The sequence below is a fragment of the Cotesia glomerata genome, linkage group LG2 (assembly GCF_020080835.1).
Source record: "Cotesia glomerata isolate CgM1 linkage group LG2, MPM_Cglom_v2.3, whole genome shotgun sequence".
NCBI lineage: Eukaryota > Metazoa > Arthropoda > Insecta > Hymenoptera > Braconidae > Cotesia > Cotesia glomerata.
The window spans coordinates 2567829-2586947 of record NC_058159.1 but is presented as its reverse complement, the minus strand read 5'-3'; the positions used below and the strand labels follow the sequence as shown (position 1 = coordinate 2586947).

General features: G+C 27.4%; 1 protein-coding gene across 2 annotated transcripts; it reads right to left on the bottom strand.

Annotated features, from left to right (window-relative positions):
* Window positions 1-14814, bottom strand: LOC123259198 (growth arrest-specific protein 1-like). Of its 2 annotated transcripts, none has more exons than XM_044719535.1 (5): window positions 14579-14814; window positions 2096-2379; window positions 1805-2016; window positions 599-876; window positions 1-193 (listed from the first exon to the last, which is right to left on the bottom strand). In XM_044719535.1, the coding sequence occupies exons 2-5, from the start codon at window positions 2369-2371 to the stop codon at window positions 93-95; spliced, it is 867 nt and encodes a 288-aa protein (XP_044575470.1). In that variant the 5' UTR covers window positions 2372-2379; window positions 14579-14814; the 3' UTR covers window positions 1-92. The 2 variants fall into 2 exon arrangements, with proteins under 2 accessions (XP_044575470.1, XP_044575471.1); XM_044719536.1 differs by having other exon boundaries at window positions 1-177.
* Between the last annotated feature and the right edge of the window lie 4305 nt (window positions 14815-19119).

The window sequence follows — 19119 nt, the reverse complement described above, 5'->3', positions numbered from 1 at the left end:
TTTTATTTCATTAAAATTTTTCATTATATTATTTATTTTCCGGTCTGTTACAGCTTACAGCCCACAATATATCCACGGATTTTTAAAAATATTTAGGATCTTTGGTCATTCACGTACTGAATACTGTTTGTATTTTTTTTCTTCTTTGCTTTCTTATCATTGCAGTGAATCATCAGTCTGTAACAGAAGTAAACTTTGATTTTTTTATTTTAATTAGTATGTTTGTTTATTATGATAATGATAATTTTATAAAAATTTTTTGTGTATTAATTTTCGGGTAAAAATCATGCAGACAGACAAAGAGGCGGAGGAAAAACGTTGTCGGGTTTATTTTTGTCCATAATGGTGTAAAGACATTTTAAGATCAGAAAAACGCTTAAAAAAATAAAGGGACAAAGAAAGAGAGAGGATCTAACGGAGAATTTATTTTTAAACTTATGAAAGCAGTGTCTTAGTTCTTAAAACTTTGTCTTCAGTGTCACGTGTTTATTTATTTATTTATTTATTTTTTTTCAAAAATAAATAAAAAGTCTTAAATTTTATTCAATAGAATTTTTTATGTGTAAAATTATAAAATGAAGATATGTATGATATTTACCTTTTAAGAGGATTAAAAGAGCAATTAGAATAATGTAAGTTGCTCTAAAGTAAATCGACTCGCCGGAATTAACGTCTCCTCCGACTTCGTTAGTATACGTGTCTGGATATTGCTCTAGCAGTATTTGTGAGTATTCTTCTTCTGTTTTGTTAAAACACAGTATGTGCATATTACGATGTACGCCACGGCAATCGTAATCCTCACGGCCGTCACACACACACGTTTTTAAACTCGCAGCTTTATCCTGTCTCAGGAGGATATTCAACGAATTTCTACACCTGGAATAATACATTTTAGTCTTTATTAGTTCTTCTTTAGTACTTTTTTTTTTTTAGTAATTTTTTTTTGCAATTAATTTTATGGAACTGAATTTTTTATTTTATAATTATTTAAACATTTAATTAAATGTTTTATTAAAAATTATTAACATTTTTTTATTAGTGAAGAATACATGAATAATTTGTTATCAATTTAAATTTTTAATTACATTAAAGAAAAATTTTTTAATTTATTATTTTCTATTTTTACAAATTAATATAAATAAATTTATTAACATTGTTACATTAATAAACGATATTTAATTATTTTATTTTTAATTAAAAAAAACTAATGAATACTTAAAAAGAAGATACTTAAATTGGAAAAAAAAAATCACATTATAAATAATAATAAGTGTCGCTTTGAATGTAATTAAATGTTTTATTAAAATTTTTTTATTGATGAAGAATATATGAATAATTTATTAATTAAAATTTCAATTATAAGATTAAAGAGAAATTTTTCAATTTATTATTTTCTTTTTGTGAAAATTAATATAAATAAATCAATTAAAATTGTGGCATTAATAAACGATATTTAATTATTTTATTTTTAATTAAAGAAAATTAATGAATACTTAAAAAGAAGATATTTAAATTGGAGAAAAAATAATAAATATACACTGAAAAAATTACATTATAAATAGTTATAAGCGTCGCTTTAAATTTAAAACTAAAAAAATCAATAAAATCAAATTTTAAAAATTTTGAATATTAATTTTTACAGCTTTAAATAAAATAATTAAATTTTATAATTTAATTTCTACAAAATCTGTACAAATTACAATCTGAATAATTATTATTGTATAATGTAATTTTTCTCATTTTTCTTCTTTAATTAAAAGAAAAATATAAATAAAAAAAAAAAAAAAAACAATAAATAACTTACCGATGCGTACATCTTCTTCCATTGAACATATGTTTACAATGTTTGTGGTAATATTGCAGTGCAGTAAAACAAAGTGTATCGGCATTACAAATGCCAGTGGCTATTTTACAACTAAGTCTTGTATTATTCATTAGTCTATTAATTGATTCCCTGCAGACCTCAACTCTCTGCTTGGAGTCTATACACATAAAATCCTCTTTGGTACATCGACACTGAAAGTCCAAAAAATTTTTTTAGAAATTTGATTATTTAAAATTAAACATAAAAAAAAATTAAAAAAAAAGTACGTACATTCATGAGGTCTTTACCCTCGTCCGTGCTGGTGAGCGAAATAAGGTCTAGCTGACATTGCTCAGGACAATTCCTGTCTTCTTCGTCTTGATAAATACCAGCGCAGCTCGTTAAATACCGCTGCAAAGCACCGCCACATCCTTTTCTGTATCCACACTTCAATTTAGCCTCATCGCAAGATATTACTCTATGAGTATCGTTTGCTATTGACGCATCTGTTTTTGCAGTGAACCCCAGCACGGCTACTATACACACCCAATGCGTTGCGGAATTCATTCTTCTTTCTGGAAATATATTTTAAGGATTATTATTTTATTACAGTATAAAAATATTCTGATTTTTTAATTAAAAATTTAAATTCCTATAAAAAAAAATGCGGATTATATTTTAATATTTTTATGGTAAACTATAACTTCATAAGAAAAAAGAATAATAATAAAGTTAGCCGACATTTTTGATTTTTTTAATTTGCTTAATTAATTAAATTATAACTAAAAAATATTTTTGAAAAATTGCACTTATAGTTTTTGGAGTTTTTAAAAAATGAAAAAAATTTTTTTATAATAATTCTCTAATAAAAAAAATCATAAAATTTTTTAAATGTCGGCTAACTTTATTTTCATGAAAAAAAATTAGTATAAGAAAGAAAATAATTTTTTTCTTTGATTTTTTAATGATAAAAATCTTAAAAATTATTTTTTTTTTCTCTTAAATCAAGTTAATTTTTTTATCAGTGTAAAAAATAATAAATTTAAATTTACAGGATTAATTTTTTAAATGCGTACATTAATAAGAAAATTAAGAAAACGGTTGACCCTGAAGGCCATCCCTGCAACTTCCCGCCAATTCTATACCTAAACACTTGAAATTGCACTTATGACGTTTTAGAGCTCTTCGAGCTCATAAATACAATTTGTATATTATTTTGAGCTCTCCGAGCTCAAAAAATATCTTTTGTATGCTTTTGAGCTCTTTGAGCTCAAAAGTTTGATAGATATTTGATAAAACTCTATTTTTTTAATTTTTAAATCGCGATAACTTTTGAATGAATGAACCGATTTTCACGCGGTTGGTGGCATTCGACGCAGTTTTTTAAGCTTCATGAAAAATCTCTAAGTTTATATTGACAGAGTAGAAAACTTCGGAGTAATTCCGAAAAAACACTTTTTTTGGTTTTCTTTCGTCAACGATCATCAGTCAACGATAAATCAAAAGTTAATTTTTTAATCAGTAAATTAATAATTTAATCAAAGGCATGTTTAAGTATAAAATTGATATCAGTAAAAGAAAATTTAAACAAATAAAATTCTTTGATTATAAAATATCAATCACCACGACCTTGCAATAGGACAACGTTACAACATGATAAAATTATTGTAAACATAGTATTTAAATTTCAATGAGTTCGGCGAATCGCGTTGTATATTATGTCAATGGGAGTGTCATTAATCATTAATCAGAATGACAAATAAACACATATGTGTTGTAACTAATCAGTAACAGTAACAAAAGCAAAGTGTATCTGTAAACTAATGTAACGAAACATCCGGGTTCGCAAAAGTCTTATTAATGAAAGCGACCACGATATAATAATAATAATAATAATAATAATATATATTATATATTAATATTACGATAGCTCCTATCCGTTGATGAATGGATTAAATGTCTTGAGGTATGTTCTTTGATACGTCAGAAGATCAAATATACAGCATATACCAGTCACCGAACAACCATGTGGTCGATCGTGTTGCCGTTCAATCGACCGTACTAAGTTGACCATAAATAAGCACGTGCTAGTAAATTGCGTACAACCGCAGCCACCATCATCTTCATCATCATCATTATCATCATTATCATTATCTTTATCATCAATTTTATTTCAAACAACTATTTTATTTACATCGCTGCTTGTCTTAAATTTTATATCTAACTTATTCAAAATTTTTGAATACTAATAATAAATATAAAAAAAAAAATAATAATAAAATTTCAACTTAAATTATCTATATTATTAAGAAATAACCTTGTGTCTTGTGAACTATTGACATTTTTAAAGATATAAGCCTACCCCAACATTACACTCATCGAGACCTTTCATTTCAGTACCCACATCAATTTTTCATATATTTTATATATTTATATGTTTCACAAATACCATATATATATATATATATATATATATATATATATATATATATATATATATATATATATATATATATATATATATATATATATGAAATATGTAAAAACTGCTATGTGGGTACTTAAATGAAAGGCCTCGATGAGTGTAACATCGGGATGAGCTTATATCTTTAAAAACGTCAATAATGAAGAAATTACATTGTATCTTGTCAACTAATGATATTTTTAAAGACATAAGCTCATCTCGACATTACACTCATCGAGACCTTTCGTTTAAGTACCCACATCAATTTTTTATATATTTGATATATTTATGTATATTATATATATGAGAAATATATCAAAATGCATGTGGGTATTCAAATGAAAGCTCTTGATGAGTGTAACATCAGAATGAGCTTATATCTTAAAAAACGTCAATATTTAAGCAAGTACAGTGCAATTTAACCAAAGGCATTATTTAATAAAGCAAAACTTTATTTATAGTTCTCACTGAAAAAAAAATTAACTTGGATCAAGAGTAAAATTCTTGAACCAAGAAAATAATTTCGAAGAAGCTCCTTGTCTTGAATCAAGACGAAAAACTCTTGAATCAAGTAAAATTTCTTAGTTTAAGAATTTTTCAACTTAAACCAAGAAGAAGAAATTGTTCATAATTTTTTACTTGATTTTGAATGAATTTTTTTTTCTGTGCACAAGTCATGGCAGTCACATAATGACTTTTTATTTATATTAATTGTAAAGAGTCCATTATTATTAACTAATATAATAATAATAATAATAATAAAATATAAAAAAAATGTCAGAGGATGGGACTAATCTCAAAATAATTGAGAAGTTAGCGATAAGAAAAAAGCACAGCAACCATCTGTCTTGAAGATGCCATACCACGTAATATAAAGATGAGATGAGATGAAGAAAATTTAAACTTTTTTGTGCGATCCACGCACTCTGCTCCCCGACTACTGTGTAACATGCTCCAATACAAAGTGCTCGAGCTTGAGGTTCACCCTATCCCATAAACCAGCAAAGTAAAATGTAAGTATAAAATTCAAAAGACGCTGAGGATGAGGATGAGTACGAGGTACGGACCCCTATCTTGTATGTGAAGAAGATCATCAGATTTAAGAAAGAGGTACGGGCAAATAAAACACCAGCAGTCAAGCGGCTCTTAATAATTTTTACCCAGTAGCTCGGTTCTCCAATTACACAGTTATCTTACAGAGCGCTTCGGTTTTTATTTTTAAATAATTCAGTGATGGCTAAAACCAGTAGCTGATCACATCATCAGCCTCTCGCTTCAAACAATCTGTCATTATCATCTTCATGTTGTAAATTAATGTTTACTTTAACGAAATTAACTCAATAAATTCATTTCTTCTTTGAATAAAAATCTTTTTCTTGGCTCAAGTGAACCTTTTTTTCTGTGTGTACATTAATAAGAAAATTTATTAAAAAAAAAAAAAATACATTAAACTATCTAGAAAATTATTTGTTTGTATTTAATCATTCAGGAAATTTTTTAATGGTAAAATTCACTTGAACCAAGCAAAGTTTCTTATGTTAAAAATTTTGACTATGAAAAAAATTAATTTAAATATTAAAAAAGTTGCAAAAAAATTTAACTTAAAAAAAAAGCAAAATTAAAGAAAAGTTTACCTCATAGGCAATATTTAAATGGTCGAGAGAAAATAGTACCAACGCTGCCGCTAGATGGCCAGAGTTAGTACGACACTTTCACAAGTGATGCACGTTGCCGAGTAGATAAGTTCGATTCTCAAATTCGAATGGTATGGAATAAACAATCCATCATTTTGTTTCATATTCTTTCTTTAGGACGTCTTGCTGATTTTTTATTCTATCTACTGTTCCTACTATAATTCTAGAAAATGGCGGCACCCTTTGAAATGCCCGTTTTTGAACTTAAAAAAATATGGTTTGCCATGTACGAATTGATTTTTTTGGTCTTTCCTGATCTTAGGGAGTTATTTGAGCAATATGGAATATATGGTAGAAATTCTACCAATTCTTTTGACCCTTATAAAGATGAGTTTTAATACTTAAGAGTCAAGAAAATATTTATTTAAACTTTGGAATATAATTGTGATAATTTCACTTACAATATTATTATTAAAATTTGTCTTTACAAATTTTTTCTTTATATCAGCTTACAATTTTCTAGTATTCCGAATTATTTATTAATTTAAAAATTTTATAAATGAATATTTTCTTGTTTTCACTCATCATTTTTCTGTAAATAGTAGTAATTTCATACATTATTATGGTGGAGGCTGGCGTAAATATAAAATAAAAATATTTTTCAAACTAAAAGAACAACTTTGTTTATAATTTCTCATTTCAATTTTTTTCGTATATTATTTTACAATTTAATAGCAAAATTTTCCGTTTTTTTTATAGTGAATTATTAACTCACTAAGTTTACAAGATTATTTAAAAATATTTTCTTGATCTAAATTGATCATTTTTCAATATTTATTGAAATTTATCAATTCATAATTGATCATTTGTCAATAGTTCACAAGATACAAGGTCATTTCTTAATTATGTATTATAAAATAAAAATTGATTACTAAAAAAATTTCATACTTAATTATAAAAAAATATATTTTCCACAAGCCAAAAAAATAAAAATTCTTAATTTAAGAATTTTTTTCAAATCAGGAATTCTTCAAAATAATTTTCTTAAGATTCGTATTTCTTAAGGTAAGATAATTAATTTTGTTGGAATAAGTGAAATTGTCAAAAAAGTCAAAAAAGTAGATAGTGGTCTTGTCAAAAAAAAATAGAAAAACGGTTGACCCTGAAGGCCATCCCTGCAACTTCCCGCTAATTCCATAACTAGGCGCTTAAAATTGCACTTCGAGCTCAAAAGTACAATCTGTGTGTTGTTTTAAGCTCTCCGAGCTCAAAAAGATACCTTTTCTATGCTTTTGAGCTCTTCGAGCTCAAAAGTCTTATCAAAATTCGATGAAACACGATTTTTCTAATTTTCAAACTGCTGTAACTTTTTAATAAATCAACCGATTTTGACGCGGTAGGCAGCGATCGATGTGGTTTTTTGAGCTCTATAAATAATTTTGAACAAAAAAATTGATCTGATGAAAAATTTCGGAGTTATTACAAAAAAACACTTTTTTCGATTTTTTTCGACAACGATATCTCACGAACGCATCAACCGATTCTGACGCTCTATGTGGCGATCAATGCGGGTTTTTAAAGTTAAGAGTCGATTAGTTTTTTAAGTTGATCGGTTCAGCCAATTCGGAGATATTTAAAAAAAATGAAAAAAAAAAAAAAAACAACTTTTTTTGTCATTTTGTGCACTTTCTCGAAATCTACTGGTCTGAATCGGTTCCAACTTACAGGAAATCTAAGTTTGGCGAAGTCCTTTTGAATGACACGAACCGCGATGAAATCGATCAAGCCGTTCAAAAGTTACGAGAGGTTTACACACACACACACACACACACATACAGACGTACGGACATCATCGTGAAAATAGTCAGGAAAGCTTCCTAGGACCTCGAAACGTCGAGATCCGATGAAAACTCGATTTTCGAAAAACGGGGTAAAACCAATAACTTCCCGATTTTTGAAAATTTTCAATTTTCTTAGCGGGAAGTTAAAAATTTTTTTTTCGCTCAAGAAAATAATTAGCAAGAAAAATATTTTCTTGGCTCAGGTGAACCTATTTTTCTGTGTAGCTATCAGTTTTTATGAATAGAATGTATCCAAATCTAAATCAGTACCGGGTTGTTTGGAAGATTCTCGAGTTGGTCGTTGGTTCGGCTTGGAGCCGGGTAAGCAGACAGACGCGTGCTGGCACGCCATCAGCAAAGTGGGCATCACGAAACCGGAAAGCCAAACAAGAGGAATCAAATGAGATACTATACGTTAAGTTAATATTAGTTAGTATAAGTATAAGTGTGTAAGTATTAAGAAGAATATAGTGCAAGAGAGAAAGCGAGAGAGAGAGAGAGAGAGAGAGAGAGAGAGAGAGAGAGAGAGAGAGAGAGAGGAAAAAAAAGGATAAATATTATCCACATATTGGAGTGTGGATGTAATGTGGAGGAGCAAGACGGCTTTAAACGATTTGTTTGCCATCCAATCAGCCCATCGGTACCCACTCGTGCCGCGACTACCACTGCTCATAATATAACACCGTATGGTAAATATACACAGCACACATTACATGAGACCAACTGAGAAGAATATACATACATATTTATTCGAGTTTGAGCAGATAATTTCTCCCGGATTTACTTTGGCTTCTTGCTTACACGCAGGACCAATATTTACACAATGTAGCTGAACCCTCCGGCGACTCATCCCGAGATAAACCCGGTAGCAGAATTCTTCTGCTAGAGATAGAAGAAAGATTCTATTCCTTTTTAAATAACTAAACAAATACCGATCAAGATTAACAAGTGTGTCCTCAAGTGAGTGATGACGGTTAAACAAACAACTCATTCATTCATTCATCCTCGAGAAAGTACCTTCTGCTTGTACTATTACTGTAGTGTACTAGAGTTTGCTATGATTTTTTTTTACACAAAAAAAAATTAAGTTTAATTGAGAAAATTATTTTTAAGAACTTTTGATTGAGAAAAATTCTTAAATTAAGAATTTTTTATGGCTTGATAATTAATTCGTTGAAAATATATTTTTTTATCATATAATAAATTTTTATTTTATAATAATAGTATTAAAAATTTAAACTTGATACAGAAAAATCATCTATATTATTGTGTCAATTTATTATGATAAGTATTTTGGCTGCATTTGAAAATTTTCTAGATACTTATCTCTAGATACATAATTAAGAAACGACCTTGTATCTTGTGAACTATTGACATTTTTAAAGATACGAGCTCATCCCGACGTTACACTCATCGAGACCTTTCATTTGAGTACCCACATCAATTTTTCATATATTTTATATATTTATATATTACACAAATATCATATATATATAATATATAAAAAATTCCATGTGGGTACTCAAATGAAAGGTCTCGATGAGTGTTACATCGGGATGAGCTTATATTTTTAAAAACGCCAATAATTAAGAAATGACATTGTATCTTGTCAACTAATGATATCTTTCAAGATATAAGCTCACCCCGACATTACACTCATCGAGACCTTTCATTTGAGTACCCACATCAATTTTGCATATATTTTATATATTAATATATTTCACAAATACCATATATATAAAATATATAAAAAATTCCATGTGGGTACTCAAATGAAAGGTCTCGATGAGTGTAACCTCGGGATGAGCTTATATCTTTAAAAACATCAATATTCAGGAAAGTACAATTCTATGAATGAATTTTTTATTTTATTGAATTTATTTGTGAAAAAATTTGTCTTAAATAAATATGGTCTAATAATTTTATTTAAAATGTATGATTGATATTAATAAAAAAACTAAATTATTTTTAAAAAATTATAACTAACAAAAAAAAATTAAACTAATGTAAAGTAAAAAAAAAGTATCTTTTACAGCGACTGTTTGAATTGTCGTCTGTTTAGATCGACCGCAGTCTCTCCTGCTGAGGATCTACTTAATTCTTCAACATTGGTTGATATGAAGTGGAGGGCATGTATACAAGCATTAAACATATGTGTATGCATATGTATAATGTATAATATATAATATAATGGTACCGCGATAATCTGGATAATTAATCGGTAGCAGCGTTGGGCAATTGACCGTAAGTAAAACATTTACCAGATATAAGCGCTAAGATATTTATATATTTATATTTACATTTATGTTGGCCAGTGTCTCGATACGAAGATTTTAAAAACAGAGATACTTTATTGTGTGTATACATATATATTTATAAGTATGAAGAGATGAAGATGTGGAACAAGGAGGCTGCTGTTGCTGGGATAAGTGGCCCTTGCTTTTGAGTTTAAGAAAAATAAAAGCAAGAAGCTAAGAAGAGCAGGTGGCACGCTGTATAATAGTATAAGGTTTGCCTTTTTTTATCCAACAAATCTTTTATGCCTTCTAGTCTTATATTTATATATATAGATATATATTTAACCCTTTTTTCAGTCCATTCACTTTTATTTTTAATTATTTCAAGGTAGAATTCGGGTTGACTTTACAATCGTCTGTGCATTCACATGGAAAAAGTTTGCTTTTATCTTTTTATTCGATCGTGTATTATATCTAGTGTTTGATTGTGTGGAAGCTCAAAATTTTTTTGACGTTTTGACGGATAATTCGATAGACAGTTTTACTGTTCAGTGTTTTAGATTTTTACAGTTAAAATTGTCTTTTATCCTTTTTACAGAGCAGAAAAAAAATTTATTTGGATTATTTTAATTTTAAGAAAGACTAAAAATTATTTTGAAGTAAAAATAATTTTTTTTTTCTTAAGTTTATAAAATTTTTTATTGATTTTAGGTTTAATTTTCTTCATTAATAATTAAAATTTAGATAATTTAATTCTACTTAAATTAATAATAATTATTATATTAATTTTTTCTACGTCAAAATTAAAAAAAAATTTATTAGAATATTTTTCTATTAAAATTAAAATAAACGAAAATTTTTAAACATTTTTTAATTTTCCGCCAATATTTCAAAAATATTTAATTCAATTTTTAGACAAAAATTTTTCTTTAAAAAGAAAAAAAAATACTTTAGCAAAGTTTCCCTCCAAAAGTTAGACTTTCTAATTCAAGAAAACTCCAGTCCTCATTAAAATTTCAAATAAACCTTTTTTCTTCTAGCAGTTTTGCCTTTTCTGGTCCACATTGAAAATCCAACTAAACTTAGCATCTAATCCAAACAAAAGAAAAAAGTCAGGACTGAAAAGTACCCATATATTATCTCAACAGAGACTTATGCCTCCCGCAGTAACATTTGGTCTTTTTATGCATAGCAGTTGATATTAAGGCCTGCATATTTCAAAGATATAATAAAACAAATTCCTCGCAAGGACAGAAATGTGTAGACCAAATGTTGCCCTAAAAAATTTTGAAGAATTAAATTTTTGGCTTAAACTGATGTTTAGGTATGCTAATTAAAGTTTATTTAATAAGCTTTCAGATGCAATTTACAAAAATTTAACAATTTATCAATGTTATTTTGCAAAAAAACAGCAGTACAAATTTTTGAGAATTTTTAATTTAATTTAGAAAAAAAAGTAAGCATGAAAATTAAAGCTTATTTAATAAGCTTTCAAATGCAATTTACAAAAATTTAATAGGACATCGCGTTCAAATCTTAATGCATGAAATAACAGTAAAAGTCAAAATTCTTTGCTATTTTTAGGAATTTTTTAATTGCTGTAAATTATTTAGCCTAAACTATTTAATTAAAAAAAAAAAAATAAATATGGAAATTAAAGCTTATTTTATAAGCTTTCAGATTCAATATTCACAGAAATGTGATAGAATATAACGTTCAATTATTTTAAATTTTTGAATTGCTGTCATTTCTAAACTAATTGACCGATTTGGCTCATTTTCAAACTTAGTCTCGGAAACCGTTCAAAGAATGAGTATACAGAGAAAAAAAAAGTTCTTGAATCAAGTATATACACAGTAAAAAATTTTTCGTCAAATTTAACACAAAAATTTGTGTTGATGATTTTTTTTTACACAATTTGTATTGAATCAACACTCTATTGTGTTGAATCAACATACTAAAATGTTAAATTCTACACACTAAAATGTTAAATTTTACACAAACATTTTTACACTTTACACAATGATGAAAAATTTTTTACTGTGTAATTTTGAAGAACTTAATCTTCTTAATTTAAGTATAAAAATTCTTGATTTAAGGAAATTTTACTTGATTCAAGAATTTTTCGTCTTGAATAAAAAAAATTACCCTCTTCAAAATTATTTTTATGCTACGTTTTATTGAGATCTATAGAGAATTGCGGGAGTTAGAGAAAAGACAAGGCTGGTTATATCGTATATAAATATACAAACTTTTGAGCAAAAATTCTATGATAAAGACTACTGCAATTACCGTAACTCCTATTCTTTCCCGCTTCACAGCATTATTTATATTCGTAAAAATGCTTGCCGTAAGATGAACGGTGTGGCTTAATGTATATAGAATAAGCGAAAGGAAATTTAGTATAGACCAGACAGCTCAAATGGTAGAGTAGCCGACATGTCGTCGGAAGGTTCTGGGTTCGAATCCCAGTCCGAGCTATCTAATAATTTTTTCTCGCATATTCTATAAACTCACATTAAGATGATCCTCTCCACATTCTTTTCTCAATCCTTTCCTACCAATATCCTGTTACGTGAATGTGGAAAGCTTCACGTAATAATTACCGTAACTCCTATTCTTTCCCGCTTCTCAGCATTATTTATATTTGTAAAAATGTTAGATTTTTATAAAATCTACTAAAAAAATGACCAACTTTCTTAAAAAAAGTACCCCTTGTAAAAATCTGAATTCATAGATCAAAATCAATTACTTCCGGGTTTAAGCGTGCTAACTCGGCGAACGTGATCCGTTAATGCAAGACTGCACTCGCCGGTCACGATAAAAACTTTTACTGCTACATAAACTTAAATTTTTCCCGCGTTGATTATTCAAAGCAGTCTATACATTTATAAATCTATGTGTGTGTGTGGATTGTACAATGTACATGCAGACACATATGAAGAAATACTATAACATGTACATTTTTATCCGTCGAACTGAAGAGTGAGAGGAAACCCGGAGACAGTAACCTAACCAACAGACAGCCTGATTATTCGAGGTACAACATATATCCCTGGTCACGAGGTCCACCGATGTCCTTTCGGTGCCACGAGTTCATTAGTGAAGAAACACATAAATCCACAGCGTGGTATCGTAGTCTACGCTAACAAGCCCAAGTCCCAGGTATAAGTATAAGTATCAGAACGTACATATAGATATCAGTATTATATTATATATATGTAGCCTCTTTTCTCTCCATCCAAATCATCTCATTCTTCTTACTTCATTTATTCACGTTAATATATATAACTCATACATCGAAGATGATATATCGCTCTTATGCATTGCGCCATTTTCGATCAAAAGTAAGGCTCATTTTTTAATCAACTACAGTATTTATTATTTATTATTCATTGTTTGAGGATTAAAAATCGACTGCAGACAGCTTCATAAATTTTTATTATTGTTAAAAAAAAATAATTTTTTTTTTCTTTAATAATATAAATAATGATAAATTTTTTTAAGAAAATTAAGGAATTAAAAATCTGGATGATTTTTTAGTATAAAAAAAATTATTTATTCATAATGAAGATTTTTAATTTAAGAACAAAATTTTCTTTTGAAAGTCAAATTTATCATTTATTGTAAAAAAAAAAAATTAATAGATAATAATATTATTTTTGAGCCCATTAAATTTTTTTTTATTATTGTTAAAAAAAATTATTTTTTTTTTTATTTAGAAAATTATCAGTAATTTTTCAGCATGAATTTTTATAAATTAAATTTTAAAAATCAAGATGATTTTTTAAGTGAAAAAAATATTTAAGATATTTATTGGAATATTATAATTATTATTATATCATTATTTATTAAATTGTGATGACTTGCAGACAGCTCGATTAAAAAAAAATTAATTTATCTTCTTTATGGAATTTTATATTTAATGTAAAAAATATATTAGAGATTTTTTTATGAAAAAAATTTAATAAATTTTTAATAAATCAAATTTAATTTACAAAAAAATTTATTTAAATTAAAGTGAAATTTTTTTTTCAATAATTAAAAAATTTGTTGGATTTTTTATTTTTTATATTTTACTGTATTTAAATAATAAAATTACTGAACTAACTAGTAAAAAAATTTTGTATTAAAAATTTTTGTGTTAAATATTTAACACTTTTTTGTGTTGATTAAACATAATAATTGTTAAATTTTCACATAAAAGTATTAAATATTTAACACAAAAATTTAAACACTGTTTTTTGACGTAAAATTTTTTACTGTTAAAAAAAAAGTAAACATTTCTTCTGAATAAAAATCATAGCCATAATTTTTATAAAAACCTTTCCATAACTCCAAAGTAAATTTCATAAATCGGTTCGTGAATATTTCTTAAAAAAAATTGTACATATACTAAGCTCATAAATGTGCATGTCAATAAATAACAGAGATGAAGGGTTGTTGATCGATGCCAGACAGCTAAATGCTCGGAGCTCGAATACAATCCTTTAATAAGTGACGTTGACTGATCGGTTACTTTAGAGATACTTAATAACAAACCGAAGAAATAAATAAATAAATAAATAAATAAAAACCTAATCAAAAAAAAATCTTACCGCTTTTTGATCCTAAGTTTCAAATCACATGATTCACAATCAATTCCTTGTAACTTCACTTCTTCACACGTATTTTACGCGGGAAATTTAAAAATTTTATATTGTTAATTTAATATTCTCGTTGGATAGCAACTTTAGGGAGAAATAAACAACAAAAATAAGCGGCAAACTTCGGGAAGAAATAAGAAATTAAGCACAGACACACGCTCGGTTTCGCAGCCTCCGAGGAACTAGATTGAGTTGTGACGGCTCCTTCGGGCGAAGGCCTCTCTGCCCCCACCACTACGACCGCAGGGGTCCAGGGCAGCCCAACCTGCGGCCCGGCTGATTGAGATACCATCCACCATCCACCAGGCCCCAACAACACTATACTACGTTTATACTTAACTCGGCCCTATGTACTATATACTATACTACCTGTAGTTTATATGTACATACCCTTATATTATATATATGTATACCTGTAAGTTGCAAGTTGTATGGTGTAGGTACACCTACACTGCGCTATTCTTCCCGGCGAATAGAATAAGAAGACAAGGTGAGTAAGGCCCAACTTGGGTTACTTGTATTTATACTATATAGAAGGCCCCTTTGTATTTGCGCGCCTTTTGCTTATACTTAGCTTCCTTTTCTTTCGGAGAAGAAATAAAATAAAATAAAATAAAATAAGATGAAGAGAGACTCACTGAGTAGAGATGGCTCTTCCTTCTCTTGTTCATTTGGTATCACCGTGGCTCTCAATCCTCATTGAATAAACACCGTTGGTTTGTTTACTTTGTTTACTTTACTTATACGCATAATAATTGCTTTTTTTTTTAATTGGTTTTAATGTGTCGAGAGTTTTGATAAGTAGAGTGTGGGTTGCTATTGAAGAGCTGTTTGGGTGTGATTATTTTTGAAGCGGAAAATTTAATGGATAAAGATAAAATTTTTTTTTTAATTAAAAATAAATTTTTTTGGTATAATAATAATTGTAATAATAATGAATAGGAATTTTGACTTTTGTTAAATTGCGCTGTACTATTTTAACTATTGATAATTTTAAAGATATAAGCTCATCCTGATGTTACACTCTTCAAGAGCTTTCATTTGAGTACCCACATGCATTTTTGATATATTTTTCATATATACATATATATAATATATATTTTAAAGATATAAGCTCATCTCGATGTTACACTCTTCAAGAGCTTTTATTTGAGTACCCACATGCATTTTGATATATTTTTCATATATACATATATATGGTATATATATAAATATATGAAAAATTGATGTGGGTACTTAAATGAAAGGTCTTGATGAGTGTAACATCAGGATGAGCTTATATCTTTAAGAATGTCAATAGTTCATGAGATACAGGGTCATTTCTTAATTATGTATATATTTACATAATTAATGACATATTTTTCATCTATACATAAATATAATATATATCTTAAAGATATAAGCTCATTCCGATGTTACACTCATCAAGAGCTTTCATTTGAGTACTCACATGCATTTTGATATATTTTTCATATATACATATATATATAATATATATAAATATATGAAAAATTGATGTGGGTACTTTAATGAAAGGTCTTGATGAGTATAACATCGGGGTGAGCTTATATCTTTAAAAATGTCAATAGTTCACGATATATAAGGTCATTTCTTAATTATGTATCTAGAGATAGAGCATTTACTACAAAATTTCGCTTATTCTCTTAATAATATAGAAAATAATAAATTTTCTTTTGGGAAAATTAAGGAATTAACTGGATGATTTTTAAGTACAAAATGAAATTATTTATTCACAATAAAGTTTTTTGATTTAAGAACAAAATTTTAGTAAAGAAAAAATTTTTTTTAAAGTCAAATTTATCATTTATTTTAAAGAAGATAATTATATTATTTTTGAGCCCAAAAAAAAATTTTTCTAATTTAAAATTGAAATTTTCTTAATTTTAAAATTTTTAATGATAAAATTTTCTCTGAAATAAACTAATCTTTTAACCATTAAAATTTTTTTATTTCTAAATCTAAAATCAAGACAATAAATTTATCGAATGGTGTATTAAAAGCCGCGTTATCGCGATGTGTCGTCCATGGGTGGCTGATCGTAGATGTCATCGGATCAGAGTAATATAAATCAAACAGGCATGGAAATGAAAAGATCAATCGGAGGATAACTCTATCCCTTGTAATCTAATACCTGTTATTGTAATATATAAGATAATTTTGCGATCACTTGGACACGTTTGTCGGTCTATTATCGATACAAAACCATCCAGATATGGAGAAAAATGAAATTAGTGATATGAGTGAGTCACGGACTGAAAATTGTGTGGGAGGTTTTTGGATACGCGTGCTAAAGAGGAGTCTAAATGCTAAATAGATAGACGCCGTCGACTGATTGGCATGCTCCCACACGGTTTATTCTTGGTGCCTGTGCTGTGCTGGCGCATCAACTTTACGTTGTTCGTGTCAAGAATATTTTGAATGAGACGCCAGCACTACACTGAGCTATGTATGTATGCAATGTTTATTGCCGGAGGATGTATGTAACAGTGATGGAGGATAAATTAAAATAAAAAAAATTCAAGGGGATACGTGACGATTCGTTAGCTCAGCTTGACGTCTTGTAAGTTTAACCATGCAAATAAACGCCGGTAATTAGAATTCGTAGCGAAGCTTAATCGGTTGTCTAGTCGGAAAGAGTATTCTTTTCATTCTTTATACATTTTTTTTTATTTTCAAAGCAAAAGTATCAAAAATATACTTTGAAAAAAATTTTACTTTATTTTAGAAAATTAAAAGAAAATAATCTGGGGTCAAGCAAATTTTTTTATTGAAGAATTTAAATTTATTTATACAGAAAAAAAGGTTCACTTGAGACAAGAAAATATTTTTCTTGCTAATTATTTTCTTGAGCGAAAAAAAAATTTTTTTTTGACAAGAAATTTCACTTATTCCAACAAAATTAATTCTCTTGCTTTAAGAAATACGTAACTTGATCCAAGAAAATTTATTTAAGTCAAGAAAATCTTGTTGTTTTGAGAAAATTCAGCCTCTTGCTCCAAAAAATTTTGTTCTTGATAGAAGTAAATTTTCTTGTCTTGAGAATTTTTCTCTCTTGCTCCAAGAAATTAAACATAAAGATAGAAGTAAATTTTCATTAATATTTTTATTGATTAACATGTCAAATAATATTTCATCATTTTTTTTCATTCAATATGTACGCTAAAATAATATAAAGTGGGTATCAAATATTCAAGAAAAAAATTTTCTCAAGGTGAGAAAATTTTTTTCTTAACTGAAGTAGGTGGTGCTGCTTCCCTAAAGTATCTAAAAATTCTTATCAAATATAAAAATTTATTGTGTCAAGTCTTTATAATAATTTGAATTAAGAAAAAATGACTTCCACCAAGAGTAGAATTTCAAGAAAAACATATCTTGATCCAAGAAAATTTATTTAAGTCAAAAAAATCTTGTTGTTTTGAGAAAATTCAGCCTCTTGCTCCAAAAAATTTAGTTCTTGATAGAAGTAAATTTTCTTGTCTTGAATAAATTTCTCTTTTGCTCCAAAAAATTAAATATAACGATAGAAGTAAATTTTCATTAATATTTTTATTGATTAACATGTCAAATGGGAAGATCAAATAATATTTCATCATTTTTTTTCATTCAATATGTATAATTGCACGCTAAAATAATATAAAATGGGTATCAAATATTTAAGAGAAAAATTTTCTCAAGATTGAGAGAAAATTTTTCTTAGCTGGTAGGTGGTGCTGCTTCCCTAAAGTATCTAAAAATCTTGATCAAATTTAAAAATTTATTGTATCAAGTATTTATGATAATTTGAATTAAGAAAAATTCCTTCCACCAAGAGTAGAATTTCAAGAAAAACATATCTTGATCCAAGAAAATTTATTTTAGTCAAAAAAATCTTGTTTTGAGAAAATTCAGCCTCTTGCTCCAAAAAATTTAGTTCTTGATAGAAGTAAATTTTCTTGTCTTGAATAAATTTCTCTTTTGCTCCAAAAAATTAAATATAACGATAGAAGTAAATTTTCATTAATATTTTTATTGATTAACATGTCAAATGGGAAGATCAAATAATATTTCATCATTTTTTTTCATTCAATATGTATAATTGCACGCTAAAATAATATAAAATGGGTATCAAATATTTAAGAGAAAAATTTTCTCAAGGTGAGAAAATTTTTTTCTCACTGAATTAGGTGACGCTGCTTCCCTAAAGTATCTAAAAATCTTGATCAAATATAAAAATTTATTGTATCAAATATTTATGATAATTTGAATTAAGAAAAAATTATTTCCACCAAGAGTAGAATTTCAAGAAAAACATATCTTGATCCAAGAAAATTTATTTTAGTCAAAAAAATCTTGTTTTGAGAAAATTCAGCCTCTTTCTCCAAAAAATTTAGTTCTTGATAGAAGTAATATAAAATGGATATCAAATATTCAAGAGAAAAGTTTTTTCAAGGTGAAAAAATTTTTTTCTCAGCTGAAGTAAGTGACGTTGCTTC